Here is a 15,841-nt window from a genome sequence, read left to right on the forward strand (position 1 = left end):
TGGTATGCGAACGTTGCGCTAAAGAATGCGTGATGTCACTCTGAGCGAATAAGAAGGTCGAGAATCATTCGTTCCTCACTCGTGGCGCAGGGAGTTGCAGGGAGCATGTTTGACACAGTCACGTTCGAAAGGTACAGTCAACTCGCCTATCGGGCCGGGAAAGCTAATGTTCTAACAGAACGTTGCAGATTCGAAGCCGCCAGCAACAACACCTTCAAAGTAAGTTTCACTGCTGAACTCGGGACGCGAACAATGGAAGACGGCTGATAATGTCACTTGGCACCGTAGTACATACTCCCTCAGTCACCTGAGGACGAAGACAAATGAGTCTAATGATTAATTATGATTAACCCCTTTCAGACTTATTCCGCTGCTCAGAAAGATTTCTGGGTGAGTCTCGTCTATTTGTTCATTGCTCGTGTTGTGACTTACATTGTGGATAGTTTATGCAGCGCCGGCCACGGCGATCAAGCAACGATCGTCGACTCGTCAGCGAATACCAAATTACCGTACTCTATGCCAATGGCGTTTTCTGAGTCCCACTGGAGCCGTATTCACTCTGACGAATCAGTTTTTATTTATTTCAGCATTTACATCATGGATGACACAAATACCCCGCAGCACTATACTTCTGTTTGGCGGCTGAGCTCAAAACAACATGCTGCACGAGTGTGCTTCCGCTGCCGTCAGTGAGCACATTAGGGGTTATGGGTCGAGTTGCCGTTCCCACAGCTCGCCTGCCACGTCCACAACTGGCCGTTTCTCCTGCGCGGTTCCGCTGGACAGGGGAACAAATCTCAACATGGTTCGCATTCGGGGCCAATATTAGACCAGTTTCGCTATTCAATGCTCAGGCGTACTAGTCCTTCTCTGTCCAGCTGTCTAGGGCATATCCCCTCATCTCTGTCGCCCCAATTGGACACATTGTATCGCCAGAGACGATCAAACGTGCCTGAATTCTGTCATTGCCACCTAGTACTCATATTCTGCGTATCAAGGCGCGGCGAACTGTTCGCAAGGAAATGTTATGAGTAATCGTCAGATTGAACTTCTACTTCTCTGGCGAGGCGATGTAAAACGTTCGTCCTGTGAATACATGCCCCAGAGGGAGGTCGAACTGATGGCATCACTCTGATTCCTGTTTTATTCCGTTGCGGAAGGCGCCGTTCGAGCTCGAGGTATGCCCTTGTGCACCCATCAGTCACCGAAATTTGTATTCTTGCCATGTTGGCCACGCTGAACCTATGCTCTTCTGCGATGGCAATCGAATTCAAGATCACCTTGCCCATTTCGATGATTGAATCCTTTCGGATAAAATTTTGTGGAATTGTTTTGGTAACACCTCTCCAGGATTTTGAAGGTTTTATTGACCATCCCGAGTGTCATTTCCCTTACAGGGACTTATATACTGTGATGGTTTCGGGTTGAGATGCTGTGTATGTGGCCGTAAGCGAGCATACTTGGTACACGGTGGCCGACGAGTCGCTCATTCCGCAGCGGCCTCACCATGATCGATCCTTGCAAAGCGCAATACACCGTGGTTAGCGGACAGCTCACCTTAACAACATCCACACTTCATCTGACCAGCCAAGCCGACTTAAAGTTCAGGACCGCGTGTGGCTCCCAGAGGACCAACAGGCGCGGAACTCGGGGAACGAGGCCACAGAGCGCATCAGAACAGCCTTGCCTATCGTACCTATCGTATTGGATAAGGGATCGAGAGGTACAACACGATGCAAGTGCGGTCGGCAGGCGACTCGAATGAAAAATGATATTCAGCATGATCGTTGCCACCGGTCGACAACATTCCACGATCCATCCACCTTGCGCGTTGCATGTTATACCGGGCGACTTTGTTGTACAATCTTCCGGCCGGTGGGTAGGCCAGCACTAAAGGCGGTACAGCCTACCTGCATTCCGTTGCATGTTACCTGTCATTGTATCGTTTCTCTACGACAGCCGAGGTGGGTGCACGGAACAACGCATGGTGCACATACCCTTATGTATGTACCGCGTTCAAATCATACCACAGCCTTATGCTCCAGTCGCCGACATTCACTTGAATATAAAAACTGGAGATCCGCCCGATGGATGGTCGACTCTAGCCGCATACGGTATAAAGGTCCGGACCCTGGGCGGCTCCACATGGACCGGTGATGTCATCGCGATGTATATAGCACCAGTGACAAGTGGATACCAGCATACGGAGGCGGCAGCCAGCGTCTCTGAGAGGGTGCCCGCCACTTTCCTATCTAATCGGAAGTGAATTGCGCGCAGTATCAAGGTGAGAACTTCAATGTACAGGATGTTTGCCTCTGATCAAGGACTCCTCAGGACGACTTATCAAGGCGCCCAAACAGCGAACTCCAGAATCACCGAAATAGTAGAAGCTCGGTTCACTCCAGACACAACAGGTTTCCCCATTGTTTGCTAAATGGGGGCATGACACGAGTGTACAATCACAACCTCGTTTGCCACGTCCTAGTACAACAGTTTTGACAAGGCCTTCTAAAACTGAGAAATTAATTGCATGACAATAGTGGTCGAACGTTTGTTGGGTTGCTGTGACGTTATTTGGGATTTTGCCGAGGTTGGACTACCAACCTGGTTTCCAGTGTTGGTGTCCAAGTTACTGGAGAAACATTCACAATGTCGAGTCATTCCGATGGGATATACATATGTAAGCCATGATCTCAGACAAGCTTCACCCAAACGTACTTATTCCGTTAACAATGGCTTCTTGCCCATCGTAGGATAAACAGATAAATCTGATGGAAAGACTGTTCTGGCTAGAAGGGGTGCAAGTTCCGAACTGAGACTCACCATTGAACACTGCACGGTGCGTGATGGGAATCAACACCCGTTATCTCACTTGAATACGATGGATACCTTTAGTAAGGTATGGCTATGTGCTGCGCCGCTGCGCTCGCTTCTTGAATTCCGAGTGAGCCAGGATAGGGAAGAGAACATCATCGACTTGAGAAGGGAAACGAGGGTGAGCTAGTAACGGGACAAGGACAAAAGTTTTCCATTGATCATCCTGGATAGCAGCGTTCTGCTACAGTACCAGAAAAACCCCTAACCCACTGTTTTTGAAATCCCAGACACCCTGACAGTGACAAGGTATACGTTGCTTATGATGGGATCGATGATATGATCTGAAGGTGGTCGTAGGCTGCGCCTTACCTTGTTGACATGTGTCCTGTGGGAGGCAGATGCCCGTCGCCCAGACATTATTGCACCTGTCCCATCAATCATTTGCATAGGGGCCCGGATGGCGGTATGAAATTGTAACTTGCGGAACACCAAGAGCGAGCGAGCTTGATCACAGTCAGATAATATACCTGATCGTTGTAGGTGGAATCGGTGGATCAGCAAGGAAGCCATCATTCCAGGCGACGGACGGTCTGAGACGGTCTCCCGGAAAAACAAGTTTTTCATTGCCAAGCCTGATTCGAAAATCCACAGCCGACTCCCGAGCCTCGTTCTCCATCCACGCTCTTCGGCCGTATAATAGCTATCGCAGTTGCAGGAATTCTGGAAATGGGTGCAGAGAATGTTCTAAGAGACTACTCGGGGTATGAATTAGATAGAACGCATGTGTACTAGAATGCGCGGCGTTCAACGCCTTCTTAAGGGATTTAACGGAAGACGATGGTATATAATCAAAGCTGCCGTGGTGCTGTTTTCTATTGAGAAAAACCTGAGGGCAGAGAACTTTCCGATGGAAAACGTGGTAGCTACTTATAAGTAGGTCTAGGCTGTGTCGTGTGCGCACCTTCCTTTTCGAGAGACTGGGTCGGCGGTTGCTGCCACCTGGTTCCCTGTGCACAGTGGCGAGTCACCGAGACGACTGATTTTCAGGGCGGTCAATGAATGGTCAATAGTGGGCACGGCAGGAGGGAAACGAAATACATAACACGTATTGGCAGGTCTCCCAAACCCGGGATGATGGGGGCCGTCTGATCCGAAAATCGGAGCTGCGGTGTTATTGAACACCGGAAGCGGGATATGTCCCCGCCTGCGGTTCTACGCATTGTCATACATTGTATTTTTCAATAGAACGCCAAGTATGCCGATTAGCTGACAGCTGCATAGCCTACCTCCGTGAGCCCCTCCCCGCAGCAACGACTACAAGTAGGGAGTGCCGTTCCCACTAAGCAGATGTGATGAACTTGGCTATGCTAGCAAGGACAGCACGGGGCATTCCAGGCCTCCTTATTGATTCGAGTGCGTGGAGGAAGTCGGGCATTTTACCTGCATGGCATTAACTTCTTCTCTCGCCAGCCCCAATGGTAGTAGATAAGGGAGATGGAGGGTTGTCTGAATGTTTGCACCCCACCAAGCGCTTACAGTGATAGATTTGCCAACCAGTACTTGGGCGTCGAACTGTGGGAGGTTAAAGTCAAATGCACGTGGGTGCCAAACATTCGGAAGTTCATAGAACCTGTTCTTAGAAAGTTGGCTGGTCTCCACGTGTTTGGCCACAGAACCGCGCAGGGCCCGCGAGAAAGATAATGGAGGGGGACCATTTCGCATGCAGGCTCTAACATGGGCTCAAAACAGGGTCAAACATACTATCATCTTGACTGCGTGTCCGAGGTGACCAACCAGCGTGCCAGCCTCAGAGTTACGATCTCCCATTGCGTCGTTTGTGTATGAGGGAGACCCTGGAAAGGCAACCGGGCCCCATCGTGGAACGAGGATGGAGGGCTCAGTGCCACATCCAATGGAGCCTGCTCCTAGTGGCGTCGGGTCGCTTGTCCAAAGTTCGTCAGAAATTCTCATCGGAAAGAAAGCCAAGGACACGTAGTAAGGCTCTCCCGAGCCAGAGGAATGGATGATGTTGAAACGCCGAATAGGTGGGTGGGTCACGTTTGGAAGCTAAGAGATATGGAGCAAATGTACCGGGACTGCAAAATAGATGCAGGCAGGAAGACGCCACATAGAGGTCAGCTGGGACGGCATATCGATGAGCGTGGGTAGGAATTAGGAGAGTGGGTACATACCTATGGAGGGTTGACGTGAATGGTTGCGTTAAGCCCTGTTCACCAGAGGGGCGGAACGTGCGGGGTGGACGCCTCACACAAAGCGAACAGTAGACTTGTTTTACCTTCCGAGGATAAAATACATAATGACCGAGTAATAAAAAGTCGTCACAACACGATGCCAGGAGGTGAGAAGGTGGTTAGGGCCGCCACCACGCGTTAGATCTAGATGCCTTGCTGCGAAGACTGCGTGGCACAGGGGTGCGATCGATAAGTAACGGAGCCACATGTGAAATGATGCATGGCATGACGACAAGGATGATCCTATGGATCGTGAATTCCAACAGCTCCCAAGACCTGTCAAATTACGGTGAATGACGAAAAGGGAGGTTCGGAATTCTATCAAGCCATATTATTAAGGAATGCAAATGAGCTTCTCAATATTGAAACACAGCTGCCAGTCGGCCCCAGGGGTCACAAAGGATGTGGCATTATCAAGTCTCTTCCACGCGATTCGTCCTTAGAGGCGCCAGCCGTTGATGCCCCAGGTTTGTGGAGGTTTGTAGGCGGGTTGTAGATATAGACAGTACGTAGTAGCAAGCCTATGCGGTGGCAGAACCGTTGGATTTCCTGGTAACTGGATGGGCCAGTCTACAGTAACACGTGGACCAAAGGGAAATGATCTGCGCTGAGACGGACCATATCAGGCAACTTAGTACAAAAACACGTGGTAAGGTCACTACAGCACCCCGGGGAGGGTCCTTGTTGCGGACGATGAGCACGTACAAAGTTGAATTCGAGAACGCCACCATTAAAGGCGCAGGGCTGGTGGTAACTAACTAATAGTAAGTGCTTGCCAAGCGTGTAAAGGGCGTGGATGCCAAAGATCTCGGGGCTGTGCTCCGTGTTCTACACGGAATTTCTTCGTGTTCATAATAAGTAAGGCAAGCGTTTTCTTAAAGAACGTTCGCTGAAGGGCACGGCATCAGTTCCGCATAGTTACTGATGCTATAAAACTAGTGCGTAACCGCTGGTTGATTTTTCCTTTCACTCTGCGACATTTTTCATGGCTGCTAATAACAATATTCCTGCAATTGTCACCATCGACCTATCGTCCAGAGTATCCCTCCACGAACAAACCACGGACCAGCCGGGTGGTGCCAACGACCCTCCAGACTCGCCGTCTTCCCACCAACCATCCCATGATTCTTATCCCCCCTACCAACGAGGAGCATATCTGTCTCCTTATCCAAACCTATCTTCGGGCCGTCGGACGTCTTTAGACGTTCCTCGCTCGTTATCCCCATCTTCCACTTTTGTATCATCTTACGAAGGTTCCAGCTCGGGCGTCCCCCCGTCACCCACGCTATCTACTCAATCATCCGTTCAGTTCATGACCTCCCTGGAACTTCGTAATAACAAACCTGATGAACGGAATGGCCTATCTTCTCTCAACATTCTCAGTCCTTCGGTTGTTGACACTCCCATTCATCGACGAAAAGGAAGCTTTGCAACATTTGCAAGTTCTCACGAGGGTCATAGTAGCCTAGATGAGACAGAGCCTGACCATGGTAGCAATGACCTCACTTTATTCCCGCTGCGAAGGCCAAAGTCAGACGCTACCAGCCTTACTGTCACGTCCCCTGCCTATGTTGACTCTGCTTCCGAACATTTCAGATCACGTTCCCATCCCGATAAATTTCCGAGCGAATCGGAGGTGCACGTCAAAACTGTTAATCGCACTCTACCACCTCCAGAAGCGTCTTCCCACTGGTCGGGAGGGGGCATTGCTACAGAAGGAAAGGATAATGGAGACGTCATTGACGACACGGGTTTGGAAGATGAACCTGTCGATACAGGTCCGTTCGCATTTAAACCTTATAAGCTTGCTAGTCTTCTGGACCCAAAAAACTTGGATGCTCTCGGGGCTATGGGTGGCATAGACACTCTTTTGAAAGGACTCGGTACCCATCCTACACGTGGTTTAATGGTCGGTACACCCGACTGCGGAGGGGGCGGTCCGCCCGGCGGCCCACCTGGTGCAGGTGCCGGTGCATCTCAAAGGCATGATAGGCACGTCGCAATGAATTCAGGTGCCGTTGAGCCTTTGCCACCGCCTGCTCAGCTGCACCCGCCCGCATCGGGTGTAGGCGACACCGCAGAGGATAACTGCGATCCGTGTCATGCAACATTACAGCAACGCAAGCGCGTTTACGGCGAGAATCTGCTTCCGCAGCGTCCTAGCAAGTCCCTACTTGCCTTAATGTGGCTAGCTCTCAAAGACAAAGTTCTGGTAAGTTCAGGTGTTTGTTGTTCCTGTGCTCCGGCGGCGATTTAGTTTCCCGAAGGTACTGTTGTCGATAGCGGCCGTCATTTCATTGGCATTGGGTTTGTTTCAAGATTTTGGTACGCCTCGTACACCGGGTGATCCGCCTGTCGACTGGGTCGAAGGCGTAGCGATTATGATTGCGATACTTATTGTTGTGAGTTAGAAGGCGTCATGTTCTGAATCATCACTCGACAACAAACGATTAGGTCATCGTCGGGTCTCTGAATGACTGGCAGAAAGAGCGTCAGTTCAAAGCGCTGAACGAGAAGAAGGAAGAAAGGGGTGTCAAGGTCATTCGCAATGGCGTTGAACATGTCATCGATGTCAAGGTAGGTCTATAGGGCAGGGTGCATGTCATTGTCGGAATTCAGCTGACGTTCGCAGGAAGTTGTTGTGGGCGACATCGCACTTTTGGAACCGGGCGAGATCGTTCCATGCGATGGAATATTCTTATCTGGGCACAACGTGATGTGTGACGAGTCGGCAGCAACTGGTGAAACCGATGCTATTAAGAAGGCGCCATACTCCCATTGCATCGCATTAAAGGATGCGCTTGCCTTGCAAGTCGCGAGCGAACAAACCCATGATTCCGACGCAAAGGGGACCCCTGGAGGGCAGCATATTTCTACGCATACGGATTGTTTCATTGTCAGTGGTAGCAAAATTCTCGAGGGCGTTGGTCGTTATGTTGTGGTCGCAGTGGGCACAAAGAGTTTCAATGGTCGAATCATGATGGGTACGTTCTTCGTTGCTTAAACTTGCCGTAGCTCACATCGCCAAGCCCTCCGCACGGATACTGAAAACACCCCCCTCCAACTGAAGCTGAACGTTCTTGCAGAGCTGATCGCAAAAATTGGAAGTATCGCGGGCATCGTACTCTTTTCTTGCCTTATGATCCGATTCTTTGTCCAACTTGGGACGGGAAATCCGCAAAGGTTAGTCAGACTCATGATTCCTCCCAGCACTGAACCTGAGTCGTTCCCAAGGAACGCGAACGAGAATGGCATGACATTTGTTCAGATACTCATTATCTCGGTTACACTCGTGGTCGTTGCTGTTCCCGAAGGTACGTGAGATACCTCGTTCTGGTGTTTACAATCCTTAAGTCTTTTTTTTTTCGAAAATAGGACTTCCTCTCGCAGTGACCCTCGCTCTCGCATTCGCCACAAAGCGAATGACGAAGGAAAATCTCCTCGTTCGCGTCCTTGGCTCATGCGAGACTATGGCTAATGCCTCCGTAATCTGCACTGACAAAACCGGCACACTCACTCAGAATGTCATGTCTGTCGTTGCAGGTTCCATCGGCGTGCACGCCAAATTTGTACGCCGTCTTGAACAGAACCAGTCTAGAACGAATGCGGCGGACGATCTCGGATCACGGAGCAGTCATGATTCCGCATCTAACGCTAGCCACAAACGTGATTTCTCAATCGATCAGAGCCATTTGAACACGATCCTGTCTCCGCAGCTGCGGAGATTGTTCAATGCCGCTATTGCCGTAAATTCGACGGCCTTCGAAGACAAAGATGAGGAGAGTGGAAAGACGGTGTTTGTGGGGAGCAAAACGGAGACGGCGCTGCTGAGTTTTGCGAACGAATTGGAATGGAAGAATTACAGGGAAGTCCGCGAAAAGGCCGAAGTGGTTCAGATGATTCCATTTTCGAGCGAACGCAAAGCGATGGGTGTGGTCGTGCGGCTGGAAAGCGGGAGTCACAGGCTCTATGTCAAAGGTGCCAGTGAGATTCTTACGAAGCTGTGCACACACCACGTCGTCGTGTCTCAGGACGGCCCGCAACCCGACAACGAGAGTGAGGTGGTGGAAGTCGCTGAAATTCGGGAGCCGCAGCAAGAAAACATCTCTCGCACGATTATATTTTACGCAAATCAAACGCTGCGCACCATCGCAATCTGCTACCGCGATTTCGCCAGTTGGCCACCTGCTGGCGTTATGGTGACTGACAGTCAAGAGGTGAGCGGTTCTTATTCTGAATGCTACAGCTTCTCATTACGCGATACAAGGTTCCATTTGAACACCTGCTTTCCGGGATGACTCTCATCGGAATCGTTGGGATCGAAGATCCTCTTCGTGAAGGCGTTCGTGAGGCGGTTGCAGATTGCCACAAAGCCGGTGTCGCCATCAAAATGTGCACGGGTGACAATGTTCTCACAGCTCGGTCTATTGCACTCCAATGTGGCATATTTACGCCAGGAGGTATCATCATGGAAGGACCCGTTTTTCGACAACTAGGCGACAAAGAAATACTCGATATAGTTCCGCGGATTCAGGTCCTCGCCCGCTCATCCCCCGATGACAAGAAGCTTCTTGTCGAGAAGCTTCGTGCCCTCGGAGAGATTGTTGGCGTAACAGGCGATGGTACGAATGACGGCCCCGCGCTGAAGACCGCCAACGTGGGCTTTTCAATGGGCATTGCCGGTACAGAGGTTGCAAAGGAAGCTTCGGACGTTATCTTGATGGATGATAACTTCTCCTCGATCGTCAAGGCTATCATGTGGGGGCGCTGTGTTAATGACGCTGTTCGCAAATTTCTGCAGTTCCAGATTTCGACGAACGTAACTGCAGTTGTCGTCACCTTCGTTACGGCTGTTGCATCCTCGTCCGAGTCGTCGGTTCTCTCGGCCGTTCAGCTGCTGTGGATCAATATCATTATGGATACCTTCGCCGCCCTCGCACTTGCTACGGATCCTCCGTCCCCCTCACTCCTCGATCGGAAACCGGATAAGCTTAGCGCTCCGCTGTTCTCTGTGGATATGTACAAGCAAATCCTCCTCCAGTCTACGTATCAAATCATTATTGTGCTCATCTTCCACTTCCTTGGTCTCAAGATCCTCGGATTTGAAAGCACGTCTGCGAACGATACCATTGTACAGACGTTGGTGTTCAACATATTCGTTTTCGCGCAGATTTTCAACTCCATCAATTCGAGGCGGCTGGACAAGCAGCTGAACGTGTTTGAGGGTCTCTTCCGAAACCCCTACTTCGTTATTATCACGTTGATCGGTAAGTTGTTCCGCACCCTCCCGCCCCGGCGGTACATCTCATGGTTGTACAGAAATTGTCGTCCAGATAGTGAATCGTTTTCATCGGCGGTGCAGCATTCCAGGTCACCCGTATTGGAGCTCGCGAATGGGGGATTTCCCTCGGGCTTGGCGCCGTTTCTCTCCCGCTTGGAGCCCTGATTCGCTTGCTACCCAATGAGCCGTTCGAGCGACTCTTTATCTCGTCACGGCTCCTTCCTCGCCCAGAAGAACTCCCTACTGTGAAACCGGATGCCGCTGAATGGAACTCGGCAATCGAACTTGTCCGCGACAACCTCGCTACGTTTTCCAATGTGCGCGGTGGTCGTGTCCGGTCTTCATCTTTCGTGGGCAAGAGCCGCTCAGCCCGCTTACAAGAACATCGAAAAGTACCTCTGTACGTGTGTTCTCGTTCTTGGAAGGGCATACTCATACGTACTACGCTAGCCCTTCGATAATGACGATGGTGCCTACGCTTATTGCCTCTTCCATTGGAGCTGGTTGGGCACCTCAAGCTCGCGGTTCTCTTTCTGACCCTGCGAGGTACGACCCATCGAGGTCCTCCGCGGCACTCTGGGAGGGCAAGTTTCAGATCCACCCTGACACGAAGTCGGACGACCCTATCTTCCAGAAGTGGGGTGGTCGTGGTAAGTTCCAGTCGCCAGTATAGGAGGGGGGGCTTCTCTTCGTTCCTGTTTCACCATGCAACGTAAACAATACGTCGCCACCATGCCACGTTTCATCTCATCCTCGGACCATGCCAGTACGATTACGGGACACTCAGATTTGTATCGTTTACGGAGACCCACCTTACACAACTCACCCACTTCGACTCACGCATCGAATTGCCTCGCCGTCATCACATGCCTCAACAACTACCTATTCACGAAAGCATAAAACCACCACTTCCGATAACGCACTTATGACCGTATATGACATTATCTATCACACAGCAAGACCGGGATGGAGGCCGGACTTCCGTTCCCACGATTTTTTCCTAACGTGACACCTCACTCCGGCACACGCAAGTACTCCCTGACCATTCTCGCTCTTCACTGTGTTTCATAGACTTTTTCTTTCTCTTTACTGATTCCATACTTTCCACATTCACGTTGCATCACTATTTCCTTACAAACATCATATCTTATTTTCTCTAGTTTTCACGCATTATTTAGAATGAAGTTATAACACGAGCAGCCCAACGGTTTCTAATTTATCGCGTGTGGTAACTCTCACGGCCAACTTAAAGCACATAGACGATCAACGGTAGACGCGTCCTAGATACTATAATTAATAGTTATTGGGTGTTAGCCCTTTCAATCATACCTAACTGTACGTTCAGGGTCTCAAAACTGATAGGGGGAATGCGATGACTGGGGTAATCCATAACGCAGCTTGCTCCCGAACGCAAGCCGAGGGTAGCGCTAGCGCCCTGTGACGAATTCGGCGACGGAGATAAGGCATGGCATCCTCAAAATAGGGGCCGTGGATAGATAAAGACAAGATGCCTCTTAACCATGGAAAGTGTGATACAAAACGATTCCCAGACATCGGGAGAAGACGCGACCAGCTAATACAAATGAAAACCATACGCGACTGCCACTAGCATAAATGCGCCAGGTGTGTAAGATCCCAGTAGACGGAACGAGCGGATTCGCAGACTCACAATATTAATGCGGTGGCAGACCTCAACACGCCAGTGTCTATACGTCCTTGACTGTCCCCGATCCCACGTGGTACCTCAGCGCCAGGTCTGCAGTGTCGTTCCCCCATAGATAGTACGCTGCACGCTGTTGCACGATGAAAAGTTGGGAAGGGAATATACAGCAGACCCCTCTGAAAAGAAGAAAAGCGAGTAAAGAAAGGACGGAGACTGTGCACGCGAGCAAACCCGCGTCAACGGACGGGCAGGTAAGGCATGGAAAGACACGATGCGCGCACAGAGTATCATCTTCTCCCAAGGTTCGAGAGCATTTATTGCAAACGTTGTTTCAATAAGTACTTTCCTTCGCCAGAGGTAGTGTCGTAGGCGTGACGGAGTGGTTAACATTATGGTAGATATGGTGGGAGTGAGAAAAGGAGCGGCGTGGAGAGGCAGAAGAAGCCTTTTATTTATAAAGTGTGTACGGACGCGGACGGCCTTTGCTTTGCGTTTCGACGAGCAGGCGGACAACTCTTTTCCGACATCCAGCGTGTCACGTGGCAACAAGCTGCAGCAAGGGCGAGAACAAAATTATAGGCACGGCTCATAAATCTGCCAACCCCAATAGCAAATTTGAGTATTACAGGTCATATCTATCTCAAAGACAGTTAACCAAGAATATCGAGCACAACCGGTATGACTGTGGTCACACAGTCATCGTTTATTTTAGCAACGACACAAAACAGGTGATAATAGGCCAACTACTCACCGGGTCGACTTTATAGCTCCTTCAAGGGCGACGGCGGATCAGCCCACTGCCTCAGCAACCGTTCGTCTCCGTCTTGACCCCATAGGTAGTAGGACGCCCGCTTCTGCATAATGAAGACGTGTTCCGGAAGATACTGGTATAGTCCAGATATCAGCAACAGCGTAAAGAACGTGAATATAATCACTGTCGGACACATTGACCAAACCGCAAACGCGAAAGCGCATGGATCAGTTCAACAGTTGACTCAAACTGACAAGCTTCATTTGACACGCACTGCAAAGTAACTTCTCCCAGGGCTCCATCATCGAGAACGCAAGGGTAGCCTCCAGTTTGGTGCGCTGCCGCCACAAATAGTCCTTCATCACTCTCATTGTGGTTCAAACAGGTTGTGGTGGTTGGGTATAGGGTCGTGGCCAAAAAAAATTCCGCGCCTTTTGACTGTCTCGGTCCCAGTACTAGTGGACCCTCAAGAGCTCGACTGTGCAGTGATCGGTCACGTGATGACGGATGGGGCGCTAGTTACTAATACTGCCTTTACAAGTACTTGTTGGCCCATCACACAAGGCAAATTCGCAGCATGCCAGCTCGTAAGATAACAATGGCCAGCTTTCCCCACCCTCTATCCTATTAGCACACGCAACATAGGATCCGACGTAACCGTCATCTCCCATTGACTCAAAATGTTGTTGAATTTCTCCCTCCGCATTGTGGGAGGCTGTCTCGAAAACTCTACATGTCGGGGCGGAAGCAGCCGTTATAATCGTCCGTCGGACTTGGTGTTGCTTTTCTCTTTCGAGATAGCAAGTCAGCCAATAATAGGCAAGAAACCCATTTGAGGTGTAAACGCTCACATGCTTATCCGCGCAATTCTCTGCCACGTGGTTGGCTACACTACACGTAAAACTAGAATGTGGCCTAGGAAGACATGCACATACTGTGTGACTTGCGGTCATAGTCACTGACCGTGTGCAAGAGAAGTGAACGTTGGAACGTTGTGAGCCTTTCCCTTAAACAGCCTACGGGTAGTGTACCGCCTCCTTGCCGCTACTCCGCCTGTTATGTGATTATCGATCTCGGGCCTGCATCGCATGGCTGCGATATCGGAAGTACGTGGACCCATCCTTCTTAGACCAAGTTACCTCCCAAAGTTCCTTGATTCACGCGTATGGGAGAGCCAATCCCCCCTTGAGCAGAAATGCCATCATTTATTGACCCTATCGTGATGTGGTCATTTGACAGCAGGGTTCATTAGCTCCTTCCCTTCCACATAGGCGCAACGACGACATTCGCCACCGAGGGTGCCGATGTTCCCTGGGCAGTGTCCGTTTCGAGAATAGTCACGGAGATGTTGTGGGCCCGTTCTCTTCCTTGTTGAAGGCCATGCCGTGCAATTTTGGTGGAGACCCATGACATCGACAGAGCAGGTGAACAGCAAAATGCAAGGAACATTAAATGTATGTTGCATTCCTTCAAATCGTGACCTTGGCAAATCTAGATGGCATCCAGCATTGGTTTGGCACATACCACGGATTTCACGGCGGTGCAGATCGGGAAAGAGGCGTGCGTGCATAATGTCCACAAAAAGCAGCAAGGTTGTGGAATCACAGACAAAGTTGGACTCATACGTATCTTGTCGGAAAGGATTCCGTGGACGTTGCTCTCTCACAGTTTGATCCTCTGCACGCATCCTCGATCGGAGGTGGAGTAGTGTGACGGTGTTGAGGAGCCAGTGGGTCCTGACTACATCCTTCGCTTTCGTCAGTGATGCCTCGGTTTGCACGTCGTTTTTCCGTCCCGTGCTCCAGCAGCAGACGAGGGGAAATTTTCTTCACGCTGATTTCGAAATGATAATGTTGTAGGACTTTGGAGACTTGTCGACCTCCTTTCTGACAGCAATCGGAGCATATCAGATCCAGATGAACGGCAATAAGACAACTTCAAAACCACCGTCGGGCATGGCGTACACTGGTTCGTTCCGGCGCTTGCGAGCGTACATATAAGTCCACTACACTTGACCCACCTGATCATGACTCACACGTCCCACACAGTCCATGGAAAGTCGCAGATGCTCACCTGACATATTTTTCAAGCGAATATTACTTGTGATAAACGCCCACTCAACGCGCACACCGGAGGAATATTCGCGACACCAAACACAGTAATGCTTCATACGACGTGGATCGTAGGTTGGTTGAATAAATATTTTCCGTCTTCCGAACAACCCTGTGAGATTGTTTGGAACTGTGCCAGACCCTGGCCCCGAACTTTGGGCAATGAGAATTTTTTTCATTTATAGTGTCCCCAAAGAGCTTTTGAATGCACATTCGGAGTTACCATGCTGCCAGGCAAGAGAGTAGAACTGTTGTGGATTTGTCAGGGAACTCAAGGGATTTGAATGGAAGCACTTCGGACGGTCCAGCCCACGGGGGCCGTGCATAGAATTCGGCCATTGACGCCCATAGGTTTGAATATCGGAAATTTCATGAAGGGGCGCCGCGGTAGGCTGGCGCTGTCGTATTCAAGTTCTGGAGTTCTGTGGCCTGAATCAGAAGGTGTAGGCGCCAGAAACTCGGTGGCCGAGTACGAACGCCAGTCTGTGTGAGTAGCACTCGCTGCAATTTGAACTACTGGATTCCGTCTAAGGGAGACTCGGGAGGGAGAGACTGGAAATTCTATAATATACCCAAGGTGCAAGCAACGGGCTGCTAAGATGGGATGTCTACGGTACCTGGTCTCCGGAGTGATTGCAGTACTTTTGGAAAAGACAAGTGATCAGCATTCACTGTTAACGGAGGGTCCGCTCGTTTGCTATTAGACAACATTCGTGGAGAGCGGGCTCAGCTGAAAGGAGTCAGGCACGCCGCACTGGCAGAACCTCGTGAATACCATGACCGGCCATCGCAACCCACGTCTGAAGGCCAAGACCACAAGCATGTCAGACGATAATAATTTTGGGAGGCATGCGATAGCCGCTGGTTGTTATATTGTGATAGATCTAAAGTTTTAACAGTACAAACGTACCCACCTGAGTCCAGACTATTAGTATATTCACTGCCTGAAGTACTGAAGACTGTCGC

The 15,841-nt window shown here is 50.3% G+C and overlaps 4 protein-coding genes across 4 annotated transcripts; 1 reads left to right on the top strand and 3 right to left on the bottom strand.

Annotated features, from left to right (window-relative positions):
- Nucleotides 1-2,905: 2,905 nt before the first annotated feature.
- Nucleotides 2,906-4,968, bottom strand: F5J12DRAFT_929251 (uncharacterized protein; the record flags this gene model as incomplete). The annotated part of the gene is made up of 8 exons (XM_051749486.1): nucleotides 2,906-3,055; nucleotides 3,088-3,158; nucleotides 3,187-3,242; nucleotides 3,345-3,500; nucleotides 3,779-4,029; nucleotides 4,258-4,389; nucleotides 4,579-4,884; nucleotides 4,909-4,968. 8 exons carry the CDS (start codon nucleotides 4,966-4,968, stop codon nucleotides 2,906-2,908), a joined length of 1,182 nt encoding a protein of 393 aa, XP_051596385.1.
- Nucleotides 4,969-6,054: 1,086 nt separating this feature from the next.
- F5J12DRAFT_896395 (Ca-transporting ATPase) lies at nucleotides 6,055-11,023 on the top strand (the record flags this gene model as incomplete). Its single annotated transcript, XM_051747935.1, has 10 exons — nucleotides 6,055-7,281; nucleotides 7,337-7,471; nucleotides 7,524-7,646; nucleotides 7,702-8,053; nucleotides 8,099-8,252; nucleotides 8,304-8,383; nucleotides 8,445-9,286; nucleotides 9,337-10,336; nucleotides 10,432-10,750; nucleotides 10,801-11,023. 10 exons carry the CDS (start codon nucleotides 6,055-6,057, stop codon nucleotides 11,021-11,023), a joined length of 4,455 nt encoding a protein of 1,484 aa, XP_051596386.1.
- A 1,751-nt stretch (nucleotides 11,024-12,774) lies between these two features.
- On the bottom strand, nucleotides 12,775-13,126 carry F5J12DRAFT_726031 (uncharacterized protein; the record flags this gene model as incomplete). Its single annotated transcript, XM_051741690.1, has 2 exons — nucleotides 12,775-12,947; nucleotides 13,039-13,126. 2 exons carry the CDS (start codon nucleotides 13,124-13,126, stop codon nucleotides 12,775-12,777), a joined length of 261 nt encoding a protein of 86 aa, XP_051596387.1.
- A 623-nt stretch (nucleotides 13,127-13,749) lies between these two features.
- Nucleotides 13,750-15,006, bottom strand: F5J12DRAFT_854882 (uncharacterized protein). Its single transcript, XM_051746651.1, has 5 exons — nucleotides 14,644-15,006; nucleotides 14,448-14,597; nucleotides 14,289-14,425; nucleotides 14,043-14,245; nucleotides 13,750-13,856 (listed from the first exon to the last, which is right to left on the bottom strand). The coding sequence occupies exons 1-5, from the start codon at nucleotides 14,790-14,792 to the stop codon at nucleotides 13,821-13,823; spliced, it is 675 nt and encodes a 224-aa protein (XP_051596388.1). The 5' UTR covers nucleotides 14,793-15,006; the 3' UTR covers nucleotides 13,750-13,820.
- Between the last annotated feature and the right edge of the window lie 835 nt (nucleotides 15,007-15,841).

This window comes from Pisolithus orientalis (assembly GCF_024613125.1).
Source record: "Pisolithus orientalis strain OTSU chromosome Unknown F5J12scaffold_39, whole genome shotgun sequence".
Lineage (NCBI taxonomy): Eukaryota > Fungi > Basidiomycota > Agaricomycetes > Boletales > Pisolithaceae > Pisolithus > Pisolithus orientalis.